This window comes from Pipistrellus kuhlii, unplaced genomic scaffold, assembly GCF_014108245.1.
Source record: "Pipistrellus kuhlii isolate mPipKuh1 unplaced genomic scaffold, mPipKuh1.p scaffold_m20_p_3, whole genome shotgun sequence".
Lineage (NCBI taxonomy): Eukaryota > Metazoa > Chordata > Mammalia > Chiroptera > Vespertilionidae > Pipistrellus > Pipistrellus kuhlii.
Window position 1 is genome coordinate 14,523,958 of NW_023425529.1, and position 13,909 is coordinate 14,537,866.

At 37.5% G+C, this 13,909-nt stretch overlaps 1 protein-coding gene across 8 annotated transcripts in view; it reads right to left on the reverse strand.

Moving 5' to 3' along the window:
• VEZT (vezatin, adherens junctions transmembrane protein) overlaps window positions 1–13,909 on the reverse strand; it is a 57,836-nt gene that overhangs the window by 41,994 nt on the left and 1,933 nt on the right. For 2 of the 8 annotated variants that reach the window (XM_045587652.1, XM_045587651.1), the window contains exon 1: window positions 3,614–3,741. The exons of 4 other annotated variants lie outside the window; for them this stretch is intronic. In XM_045587652.1, coding sequence (XP_045443608.1) covers window positions 3,614–3,622 — 9 coding nt within the window. In that variant the 5' untranslated portion in view covers window positions 3,623–3,741. Of the gene's footprint in view, window positions 1–3,613; window positions 3,788–13,909 lie in introns of those variants that run through there. 2 more of the 8 variants (XM_045587654.1, XM_045587653.1) reach the window with 1 other exon arrangement.

The following is a 13,909-nucleotide window of genomic DNA, read 5'->3' on the forward strand; positions in this document are numbered from 1 at the left end:
TATTTATTAGACTAGGGTTAACAAAGTAACAATTGGGAATAATTCAGATAGAAAACAGAGGGAAATTTTAAGATATAAAATGCAAAGAAGAAGAATAATCAAAAGGCAGATCAATTTAGAAACCTAGTTACCAACGGTGAAAGAGCCATATAGCAGGCATTAATATGAACAAGATCACAAACAAAATAAAGCAAGTATTCATTTGAGTGATGCAGTTTCCCACAGGTTTTGGGGTTCATAAGTAGTGGACATCTGGAACGGCTCTTGACCTGCTCCCCCCTCTGCAGCAGAGTTTACCTCTGGTTTAGAGATACCAACAAAGGCTGCTAATTCTGTTTGATACCCAGATGCAATTTTTTCTTTTTCTCACAGGAGGTTATCAGTGTAGGTTCTCATCTGTTTAGTTAACTCCTTCCCTACCAAATCTTTCTCAAACATCAGCAGTGAATATGTATAGATTAGCCGTAATGAGTCTGACACTGTTCTAAGCATATAAAAAAATATATTTTACTGATTTTTTACAGAGAGGAAGAGAGAGGGATAGAGAGTTAGAAACATCGATGAGAGAGAATCATCGACCAGCTGCCTCTTGCACACCCCCTACTGGGGATGTGCCCGCAACCAAGATACATGCCCTTGACTGGAATCGAACCTGGGACCTTTCAGTCCGCAGGCCGCCGCTCTATCCACTGAGCCAATTCTAAGCATTTTTAAAGATGATTTCGGATATTCTAAGCATTTTTAAAGACTAATTCATCTCGTCTTTGCAATAACCTTTTGAGCAGAACTCATTTAAGATAAGAGGAAACTAAGGCAAGCATGGAATGACCAAGTAACTGGGCCTCGGACATGTCATAAATGATAGAGCCAGGATTGGAGCCTAGGCAGCTGAGCAAGAGCCAAATCTGTTATTTTCTCTGCTACATGGCAAATAACTTAGAGTAAATTAGTTAATTAACTTAGTCTAATATAGTATTTTGTATAATTTGTATATTTTTAAAATTAGAAGCTAGACTTGTAATATTAAAATTATTTAACAGGTTAAGTTAGAAAATTCACAATAGGTCAACATATGTCTTCTGATTTCTACATTAACTCCCAGTCATTTATGTTTCAGATGACCTTTAATCCTTATGTAGATATTTGCCTCGGATTACACAAGCCTAGAAATTAGCTGCAAAGAATCTTGGGACTATAAAGGGTATAAACAGACAGTTCAAAGGAAAAAACATACAAATGAAAACATGTTGGACCTTACCCTTGATTGAAGATGTACAAATTAAAAATAATTTTATCTGGTAGTTGGCAATAATTAAGAAGTTTGATCATATTTAGTGTCAAGGGTATGAGGAAATAGATACTTCATACACTATTAGTGGAAATATATTTATGAAAACATAAATGTATGTATCTACTGACCTAGCAATTCTACTATGCAATTGTTCTATGGGTATAACTATAGAAGTCAGCTAAATGTACAAATGAGCATACTGACTACTATAATCATTTAAGAACCCATTTACAAACAAAATAAAACAAAAACCTACCTATATTTTAAAAAGTCAAATTATATGTTTTATGTGTATTAGACATATTTGCATGTGTGTATATATGAATATAATTACACTGAAAATGATCTGGAAGAAAACCGATTACAGTAGTTACTTGAGAAAAGTGGAAGAAATTGTGGAAGGAAAGGGGGCTTAAGAGAGGGCTGATGCTTTCCCTGTATTTGACTTTTTACAATGAAAATATATTCACATTATTTATGTGGGAAAAAGTGCCCAGCATAAGGCCTGATCTTAAAAAAAAAAAAAAAAAAAAAAAGGTGTTGATTTGTTAGTTTAACAAATTAATTAGAATGGTCCTGTGTACTTTTCTATTTCAAAATTAATGAACTCCCTAGCCAGGCAGCTCATTTGGTTAGAGTGTTGTCCTGATATGCTAAAGTTTTGGGTTCAAGCCCTGTCAGAGCACATACAATAAATGCATAAATGAGTGGAACAACAAATCTCTCTCTCTCATTAAAAAACCCCACACCCATTAATGATCTACTCAACTATTACACAGTTCCTTGATTTAAAATGTATTATATCAGAGAGGGAAACATTCATCGGCTGTCTCCTGTATGAGCCCCAACTGACTGAGTATGTTCCCTCCGTGGGAATGGAACCTGACACCTCTTGGTGCACAGGAGGCTGTCAACCAACTGAGTCACACCAGCCACGGCACAGGCCTGGGCTGGAGGCTCCATCCCCAGTTTGGGGTGTGCAGGAGGCAGCCCCATGATTCTCTCTCATCATTGATGTTTCTCTCTCTCTCCCACTCTTCCTCTATAAAATTATATATATATACACACACACACACACACACACACACACACACACACACACACACACACATATATATATATATATATATATATATATATATATATATATATATATATATATATAAAATCAAAGCCATTCTACTAGGTCTCAAAAAATGCTAACTATTGTCAGATGCCAGATGACATTTGATCTCTGCAAGTGTATATTAAACACAAAAGGCAAAAGAAACTAGACGTAGCTACTAACTGAAGGCAGAAGGCAGAAAACATTGGCACAGAAACCTGAAATTGTAGAATTTTGTTAATGAAGACTTCACACCTAAAAATCTGTGCTTATTTAGAAGCCTTTGACTGTCATCCTTGTGAACAGAATTTACCAAATTACTTAACTTTTATTTAAATATTTGTATAAATTTTTAATTCCTTCAGAAAAAAGTACTGTACTTTAAAGTTATATATTTTTAAAGTTTCCACTATTCCAATAGAACTTCTAAAATATTTTTTATTTAAAACAAAATATTTAAGGAAAAAGGTATCTGTAATTAATTAGTAATTAGATTTGATAAGGAATATTTGCCTGGAAACATTTATTAGCTACCAAAAATATTTTTAAAATATTTTCTCTTTAGCTATAGCTTAAAGCTACAGATCTAAATGCAATTATTACATATAGAACTTCATTTAAAAATGTGATTAAAAAGGATGAACTGTTGTCAATTGCTATTATTTTCTTATCTCTTTCTAGGCTAATTGCAGAACATCAGAAAATAAGTTGATGAGGAAGATTGTCATTACCAAATTATACAAGGTAGCTATTTTCTCTATTTTTAAGGAAGAAGCTTTTAATATATATCAGTAAAGAGCTACAACTGTCATAATTTAAAAAAATCATACAAAGGAAAATAAATTTCCCCATTACTATAAATGATATTGCCAATGGGCTGTTTCTATGTATTTTACACTTCTCTTTAATCAGCATACAATCAGAAAGTGTAATCTGAAAGCAATCACTTATTGTCTTCCACCCTCCCCACCTTAAACCTTAGTATACTAAAAACAGTACTTTGCAATGTACAAGATATTACAAAATAATAGGGAACACTTTTTGTAGCCTACCCATTTCAACATAACTTCTAAATTATGATTCCAAAAGCCCCAAATCCAAGAGTTAATTTGATTGTTCCTTGATATCAGCAAAGCAAAATGTAATCATAGAATTCAAAAAGATTAAGTAAGCTAAAAGAGTCCATAAAAATTAGTCCAACTAATTAAACTACTCACAGACAGCATAGTTCTAATTTCTCCAATTGACCCAGATGGAAAATTTACTGCCTCTTGCCCATGTTCTTTGATCCGTACACATCTTCCTTTGATGGTTCCCACTTGTTTCTCCAGAACTATACTAGAAAATGGCCACTGAAGTGGAGGGCGTGTCTTCATCATTACTAAGCATTTTCCTATCAGAAGCAGCTCTTTGAAAAACCTGAACATTTTCTTCAATGCCATTCAGTATTACTCAGTAACTGCAGAAGTAATAGGGAGAGTGGGTTTAAAAAAAATGTTTTTAAGAGGATATGCTTAATATTTGTGTTTACGTAAAAGTTTTTGAAAGCCAGGAGGTGGTATGACATATAAATTCATAAATTTTCCTGACTACAGGCTTCTGATATTTTCAACAGAAATGCACCCCATCCAATTAATTTTATATACAATGTTATAAACAACAAAATGTTCAAAAAGTAATTAACATTTTTTTCTATATGATAATACAAATGTACTTAATTACAATATATAGTACAAAACAAATTGGAAGATGAAGAGATGCAAAGGGAGAAAGTTGATTTACACAGATTATACACTCAACTGATTAAAAATAAAGAACAGCAGTGACTTGGTCTTAACTAGGGAAATAAGAGATAGCAATAATGGACTGAACTCTCCCTACCAAAATCTGGTTAATCAACTGGCATATATTGGGCACTTACTGAATGCAGAGCAAAAGCAAGATGAGAAATTAAAACTACCATTTTTAAGTGCTTCAGAAAATAAATAAATAAATAAATAGAGCCAGGTCAGACACACTGGCAAAATGTTGGGTGTGAGAAGAGCATGTAATAAACATTAAAATGAGGTTTAGATATTAGTAGATCACATCCAACCCTCTTTTCTTTTTTCCTTATCCCTAATAATAATAATGTGGAGACAGAATTTGTGATTCTGTTAAGATATAAAGGGGAGAATCGGTAAGGAAAAGTAAAAATACAAAACACGGCAAAGTAGATGTACACTGAAGTAAGAAATCCACTTTAATTAAGGTGTTAAAGACATATTAATGGTTATGAATTAATCAGCAAAATCCCAACAATAAACTATAGATAGCCAGATTCAGTCTGCTAAAAACATTACAATGTGGCCCTAGCTGGTTTGGCTTGGTGGGTAGAGCATCAGCCTTCGGACTGAGGGGTCTCAGGTTCAATTCCAGTCAAGGGCATATGCCCAAGTTGTGGGCCAGATCCCCAACACGGGCCCGATCCCCAATGGGGCATGTAGGAGGCAGCCGATTATGATTCTCTCTCATCATTGACATTTCTATCTATCTCCCTCTCCTTCCTCTCTGAAATCAATAAAAAAATACGTTAAAAAAATAAAAGCATTACAATGTGAATTTAAAAATAAAGGATGTCCTCAAGTTTGTTATTTAAAATAAAAACTACTGAACATTTTGATCTGCTATAATGGGAATAACAACAGTTCTCAATCTATAATAATAAAAGGGTAATATGCCAGTTAGACCAGATGTCTTCCGGACTTCCTTCTTGATGAAGCCAGGGCCAGGGGGAAGCCAGCCCGGGCTCCAGATGCCTGCTGGAGGCTGAAGGAGGGAAGCCTGAGTCCTGGGTGCTGGAGGGGAGCGGGTGCCAGCAGCCAGGAGAAAGAAGGCCTACTCTTATGCAAATTTTTGTGCATCGGGCCTCTTGTAGCTATATAAGCCATAATCTAAAAATCCAGAGGCAATGAAATCAGTACACTGTCTTAACACTGCCGCTGTGGAGTACATTGAGCTTTGGGCCTTTTCTCCTAAATCCTTATGTCACGATTTGCTTCTGGAAACACGGGGAACAAACCTCTGGTACAGAACTAGGAAAATTAAAATTGAGGCAGGGTGTCTGATCTAAACACAGACTGTAAATGAGCAGGATTTCTCCCTGTACTTCCTAATTAATGGAAGCCTCTAACTTACCAGATTTGAAAATAATTTCATACTAAATAATGATCTGGTATAACTCCATATAAAAAATGGAAAGCTAGCCGAAACCGGTTTGGCTCAGTGGTAGAGCATCGGTCTGCGGACTGAAAGGTCCCAGGTTCGATTCCGGTCAAGGGCATGTACCTGGGTTGCGGGCACATCCCCAGTAGGGGGTGTGAAAGAGGCAGCTGGCCGATGTTTCTCTCTCATCGACGTTTCTAACTCTCTATCCCTCTACCTTCCTCTCTGTAAAAAATCAATAAAATAAAAAAATAAAAAAAGATTAAAAAAAAATGGGAAGCTAGCTTTAAATAAATTAAATGATTCATTCAAGATACACTTACAAATTAATGCCTTTCCACAAGGCTTTTAAAAAATGAGTCTTTATATCTCTCTCTATATATATAAAAGAATAAGCAACCATACGACCATTAGCTGTGATACGCACTGACCAACAGGGGGCAGACACTCAACGCACAGACATGGAACAGACTGGTGAATCTCAGAGGAAAGTTGGGAGAGTGGGAAGAGATTAACCAAAGATCTTATACGCAAACTATAGGCCCAGTGCACGGATTCATGCGCCAGGGGATCCCTCAGTCTGGCCTGCAGGGATCGGGCTGAAACTTGCAGTCCGACATCCCCATAGGAGTCCTGGATTGTGAGAGGGCACAGGCCAGGCCAAGGGACCCCACCAGTGCATGAATCTGTGCATCAGGCTTCTAGTAACTATATAAGAGAGCAAGATAAAATGTTAAAATCTAAACTGGAACTCTGAAGATATGTGAAGAAGCCAAAATGAAAGAAACACATGACCCAGACAAAAAAAGTGAAGACTTGTTTCCCGAGAATATTTTTAATAATTCATGTTATAAAACAAATTTATGAGATCAACCAAAGGACTTATATGGATGCATATAAACATAACCAATGGACACAGAAACAGGGGCTGAGGGCATGAGCGGGGGTGGAGGATGGGGGGGCAATGGAGGGATAAGGGCACACATGTAATACCTTAACCAATAAAAAAAGAAAGAAAGATAAAAAAAAAAAGAAATAGCTTAGGCTGAGTATGACTCCCCCCACCCTGCCAAAATTGAATGCATTTGGAAAAAAAATTATATAGGAGCAAAAACAAAACAAAACACACAAACAAAAAAAACACAACAAATTTATGCTTGCATATCTGGTGATAAACTAGTTTTGGTCTTTTTTTTTTTTTTTTTTAAATATATTTTATTGATTTTGTACAGAGAGAAAGGGAGAGAGATACAGAGTTAGAAACATCGATGAGAAAGAGTCATCGATCAGCTGCCTCTTGCACACCCCCCACTGGGGGTATGCCCGCAACCAAGGTACATGCCCTTGACCGGAATCGAACCCGGGACCCTTCAGTCCCCAAGCCGACGCTCTATCCATTGAGCCAAACCGGTCCCGGCCTAGTTTTGGTCTTAATGGTCAATATTTTAGTCAATATGGCTAAGATTTAATAATTCCATTAATAAAATATTCTATTACAGATAGTGATAAAAGTATGAATTTTGCTATGCTCCCAATCTCAGTTACAATTCAGAAGATTATTTTATACTAGAGGCCCAGTGCATGAATTTGTGCATGGGTGGGTCCCTCAGCCTGGCCTCACTGATAGGGGCCATCAGGGTCAGCTATAATAGATTGGGGGAGGGACTGTGGGAGGATTGCCAGCCATGGGAGGTTGGCTGTGGGAGCACACTGACCACTAGGGGGCAGCTCTTGCATTGAGTGTCTGCCCCTTTGTGGTCAGTGCATGTCATAGCTACCAACAGGTCCTCCCGTTGTCAGTTGTAACTGTCGCTTAGTTTGTTACATATATCCTCCTTCTATATAATAAAGATGTAATATGCAAATGGTCGTTACCAGATCACAGATCGGCAGGAGAGTGGGGCAGCAAGCTACAAGTGTGCAGTGGGGAGCAAGCTATGGGCAGGGCAGCAAGCTATGAGGGGGGAGATAGAGGGATGGAGGGAGCTACAGGTGGGCGGCAGCGAGCTACTGAGGAGCTATTGGCACATGGATTGGTACGCAGGGCTACTGGTAGATAGATAATACAAGTGTAGAGCTTTGGTACTATAGGAAATTGAAGATACATTTGAAGGAAAAATAGAATGATATAATATCTTACAATTTATATCTATAATTATTGCAGAGAGCAAGTTCCATTATCAAAATAGCTACTATTATGCATGTACACAGTCTTGCAAGTAGAAAAGAATCTACAAATGATACTCATAAAAATGACTTAATGTTCTTTACAGAGGTATAACTTTTAAAAATACAAAGAAAGGCCTGGCCAGTGTGGCTCTGTGATTGAGCATCTATGAACCAGGAGGTCATGGTTCGATTCCCAGTCAGGGTACATGCCTGGATTGTAGTCCAGATGCCCAGTGTTGGGCGTGCAGGAAGTAGCAGATCAACGACTCTCTTATCAAAAAAAAAAAAAAAAAAAAAGAGCCAAGGCCGGTTTGGTGCAGCAGGTAGAGCGTCGGCCTGCGGACGGAAGGGTCCCAGGTTCAATTCTGGTCAAGGGCATGTACATTGGTTATGGGCACATCCCCGGTGGTGGGTGTGCAGGAGGCAGCTGGTCAATGTTTCTCTCTCATCGATGTTTCTAACTCTCTATCCTTCTCCCTTCCTCTCCGTAAAAAATCAATAAAATATATTTTAAAAAAACGTGGTTGGAATACTTTTCAAAACTTTGCTTGATTAAAAATTTTTAATGCATATAATTCTCTGAGTCTTAAAGATATAAATGAGTCTGATTCTGAAAACCATTAAAATAATAATATTATATCAACTATACCAAAATTATCCCAGTTACATTTTCTTAGGGGAGATCTTAGGTCCTATGACGGATATGGTGGCCTGATTTGTTCAACCTCTCTTCTACCTTTCTTCATTTAGTATGCCTCTTGTATTAAAGAAATGGGAAAGCTAAATGTGGCCATTTCTCTAATTATCTTGCAGCTAGAATCTAGATATACACCAGGCTCCTCTAATTAGGTATACTCATGAGAGATTTGAAAGATGGAAAAAAAAAAAAAAAAAAGCAGAGGTTCACTTTTTGCTGCTTTGGCTTTTTTTGACTATTAAAGCTGTGGAGGCAAAATGCTTCTAAAGCAGTATTCCAATATGTATTCCTCAGCTTCCTGGTAATGCAGAGGCACTTGTGGTAGAAAGAGTGGCTAGATGCTGAGTTCCAGTACCGCTGTATCAGCTTTGTAGGTTATTGCGAGGCAGATATGATGATGGCTTCCTGATTCTTGGATCGTAGCTATGATCATGACCGTGTGTTCTTGGCTTCATAAGCTTAACAATCTTGATCCTCTAAACCAGTGGTTCTCAACCTTTCTAATGCTGCGATCCTTTAATACAGTTCCTCATGTTGTGGTGACCCCCAACATAAAATTATTTTTGTTGCTACTTCCTAACTGTAATTTTGCTAGTGTTAATAAATCGTAATGTAAATATCTGTGTTTTCTGATGGTCTTAGGCGATCCACAGGTTGAAAACCGCTTGGTATCTAATAGGGTTGATTTAACAGAAACTGAAATATGCTGCACTGGCTTGGTAACTGAGTGGTGTCTGGCAAGGAAATATACTGCAGGCTAAAAATCCAATGATCCACTATAGCCAATTGGCAAAACTTTTGAAAAAATTATTGCTACTGTATTGTAATGCCTTGGAAGACAGACCATGTGCCCAACAAGCTTTCAGCTCTGCAAAAGAAGCTCCCTTTCTGTGGTCTGAAATTCAAGCTGACTAAAAGGGGTGATGAGGGTGGGGAAATGGGATTCACATGGCTGGAAATGCCAAAAGGCAAGAGATAAGATGACAGCCCTAGCCAGTGTTGCTCAGAGGATAGAGAATCGACCCATGGACTAAAGGGTCCTGGGTTCTATTCCAGTCAAGGGTATGTACCTTGGTTTTGGGAGGCAACCATTCGATGCATCTCACATCAATGTTTCTTTTTTTTCCTTTCTTTCTTTTATTGATTTTTCACAGAGAGGAAGAGAGAGGGAAAGAGTGTTAGAAACATTGATGAGAGAATCATCAATCAGCTGCCTCTTGCACACTCCTTACTGGAGATGTGCCCGCAACCAAGGTACATGCCCTTGACCAGAATCAAACCTGGGACCTCTCAGTCCGCAAGCCAACACTCTATCCACTGAGCCAAACCGGTTTTGGCTCACATCAATGTTTCTTTCTCTGGGTCTCTTCCCCTCCCATCCACCCTCTTAAAAAAAAAAAAAAAAAAAAAATCAATAGAAAAAATATCCTTGAGTGAGGATTAACAAAATAAACAAATAAATATAAGTGAAATGACCTAATTAGTGCTATGAAACAAAAAACTACTAAGAATATGAGAAACTACTAAGAATACTTTATGCCAATAACTTTGAAAGCTAAATAAGAAGTAATTTTCTAGAAAAAATTTAATAATAGTTAACATTTACCACATGCTCACATGTGAAGGCACTCATCTAAGTACTTCACATATATTAAGTCATTTAATACTTACAACTGCTCATGAGATAAGTACAGTTATTTCTATTTAATATAGAGTAAACTGAAGAATAGAGAAGTTAAATAAATTCTTCAAAGTTGTACTAAGTATTAAATATTGGAGCTAGGATTTCCTGTGCTGTACAGCCCAAGAGTCTCTTCCTTTAACAACTATGTTACATCGCCTTTCAGAATAAAAATAACACATCCTATTAAAATATGCCCTAAATAGGAAACTGGAATTGAGCAACAACTATAAAAGAAATAGACACCCTGGCCAGGTAGCTCAGTTGCTTAGAACATTGTCCCAATAGGCCAAGGTTGTGGTGTGATCTCCAAGAAGAAGCAAATGAATGCATAAATAAGTATAACAACAAATCAATGTCTCTCTCTCTCTCTCTCTCTCTCTCTCTCTTTCTCTCTTTCTCTCTCCCATTCTCTGTCTAAATAGATGATAGATAGATGATAGATAGAAATGGAATCAGTAGACCAGCATCTCCCTATCCCCAGCAAAAACCTAGATAATTTAATGATAATATAGCTATATCTTCAAGGAACAGATAATTCCTAAAGGGTAGCAGAATATGCCATCCCAAAATATGCCATCTTGGCATATTATTTTGAACTGTAGTCACTTGAGAACAGCAAATGCAGGCAGAGTTTTTCTCTGAACTTCCCTTATCTGCCTAAAGATAGATCTTCCAAAAGGAACTCAATTGCCATACATACCCTTTGGGAGTTGCATCAACTAGGGAAGACCAACTCTAATCATAGGAGAGGAGGCTAGAAGGTCTACACACCTGGACAAACCTTGTCATCTCCCATCCATTCTTCTTTCATTCCTAAAAGTAATTTACTTTTCCCTAAGGAGACTTCCATTTCCCCAAACTGTCCCCTACCTCAATTGAGATGATATTTAAGTTGGAATTCTAAGCCACCTTGGGGAGTTAAAATTTCTCCCTGGATATTGACAAAAATTCTTTCTTTGCTTAACCACACCTTAGCCAGTCTCCAGAACTTTCCCCTTAGCCCACTTGTGCACTTCCTTGCAAAATCTAGTATTAGCAAGAATCTTGCTAACCTATTTTAGCAAGTCTCCCATTCTCCACATCTGTTCACCCTCAATATCTCAGTTCCTCTTCTATCATCCCTCTGCCTTCAGCAATAAATCTTAATACTGGGGATGTGCCTGCAATCAATATACATGCCCTTGACTGGAATCGAACCTGGGACCCTTCAGTCCACAGACCGACACTCTATCCACTGAGCCAAACCGGTTTCGGCTATATTTTCTCTAAAGTATTTATTTTACCTCTTACATCTAGATCTGCCATCTACCTAGAACTGATTTTTGTATGTTATCAAATAAAGGTCAACACATTTCCCACCACATGGATGTCCAGTTAAGCTGGCATTTACTGAATAGGAAATCCTTTCTCCATCAAACTACAATGTTGCCTTGGTCATAAATCAGAATACTTTGTATGTGTGGCTGTTTTTGGATGCTCTTTTCCATTGGTGAATTGGACTACTCTTGTACCAATATCCATTATTTTAATTACTATAACTTTATGATAGGTCGTGGTATCTGATAGGATAAAATCTTCCAGCTTTATTTTCTTTCAAAATTGATTTGGCTCTTCTTGGTCAGTTGTATTTCTGAATGAATTTTAAATAAGCCAGTTACCTACATTAAGAAAAAAACACACCTATTGAGATTTTGATTGGGTTTGCTTAGAATATATGTATTAATCTGAGGAGACCCAGTATCTTTACAATAATGATCTTCAAACCCAAGAATATTTTTATTGCTTGCCTTCTAAATGAGTCAGGCAGCTTCCCATTTCTTCCTGTATCCTAAGATAGGTGAGGTACAAATACCCAACAAAGGACTTACAACCCCAGCATATGTACAGTATAGAACTCCTTCAAATAAGAAAAAGATAACCCAATAGAAAAATATGCAAAAAACACACACTCTTGAATTGGTTTCACAAAAGGACATAGAATGGGCTCATAAACACATTAAAAGACTCAATTCCCTTACCAGGAAAATGCATATTAAAGCCAAGAGGTATATTGCTGATGCCACTGTAATAACATGGTTATAATTGAACAGGAAAGGAGGAGAGGGAAAACCAGAAAGACACATGCCCAATAAGGTCTGAATGATGTGGGAAGGTGTTTGTCGGTTAATCACACCTGGAAAGGAGTCAGAGGCTAGGATGGGCATGGCCACTGCAAGAGCACAAAAACTACATATATAAACTTCTGGACAAAGAAGCCACTCTTCTTCTCTTGGCTCCAGGGAGCTGAGCTCCTGTGATTCCTGTTACCCTGGCATACTCTTCCGCATCCACATGTCTTGGTGCAGGGCTCTGCTGGCCTCCACACATGGACTAAATGAACTTGAATTAACTTGGATAATGAACTATACTGGGTTGCAACATGGAAAAGAAGCTCTGGACACTGACCCTGCTTCTGGCTCTGCTGAATCCACAGCTGCACTTTTTCCAGGACTGGCTTAAGGGGCAGGGGACTTTGGAACTCGAGAAATATAACTTCACACAAATAGAGCCTTCTTCCACATCACATCCTCCCAAGGGGGCTTCTAGAAGTTCTTATTTCAACAGTGTTCCAAGAACCTCCACCTCCCTCCCTACCAAGATTCTCTGGTAACATCACCAGAATGATAAAAAGAAAGACTGAAATGAGCAGGTGTTGGTGAGAATGTAGAGCAACTGGACCGCTCAAGCACTGCTGGCAGCAGTATAAATTGGTAGAACCACACTGGAATAATGTTTGGCAGTATCTACAAAAGGTGAACATATGCATTGCCTAGGCCTCAGTAATTCCACTTCTAAGTATATACCCAACAGAAATATGTTCAACAAAATATATATACTAAAAGGTTCACAGTAGCTTTACTCACAAAAAATCTCAAATTGGAGACTACCAAAAGATGATCAATAGTAGAATGGATTTAAAAAATTTTCATGTATGCACATGAAATACTATGGAGAAATAAAAAAAAAAAAAATGCTCACATGACAATATACATGAATCTAACAAGTAAATAAAGCCAGAGACCAAAAATAAGTCAGATAAATAAAAGCATATACAAATGAAATTGCACAGGGTGTACCCTGTAAAAATAGGCAAAATTAATCTAAGTTAGTTATTGTAAATCTGCATGGTGGTTATCCCTGGGGTGGGAAGAAGTGACTGAAAGCAAGAGAGCTTCTGGGGTACTGGTGATGTTGTGTCTTGATCTAGGTCCTTGTTTTGGGGGGTGTTCATGTGAAAATTCAGCAACCTTTATGATTTGTGGACTTTCCTCTGAATATTAGGCTGCAATAAAAGTTAATGCATATAGCATAAAGCCAATAAATCCAATAACATGCTGAAAAACATTTTCTACAAGAAACAGGAAGAACTCATGCAAGTCAATTTTTAAGAAGCTAGCATCCAACTGGAAAATGGGTCTGCATACAAAAAGAAACATTCAAGCAAAGAGAGAAAAATGGCTCCAATTAACGCACAAAATGTAAATTAGAACAATGGAATGCTATTTTTTCCTAGCAAATTAGCGAAGATTAAAGAAAACCAATAAGGCTGTCACTGAGGATTTGTGTGAAACTAATATTCTTATTCTTAATGGAAACTTAAATTGATATAACCTTTCTTCATTCAGTCTTTAAAAATTACTTTTTTCACCCACTAGTTTCCCTTCTAGAAATTATTCTAAGGAAAACTGAGCTATAATTAAAGATGGATTTATGTCAGTG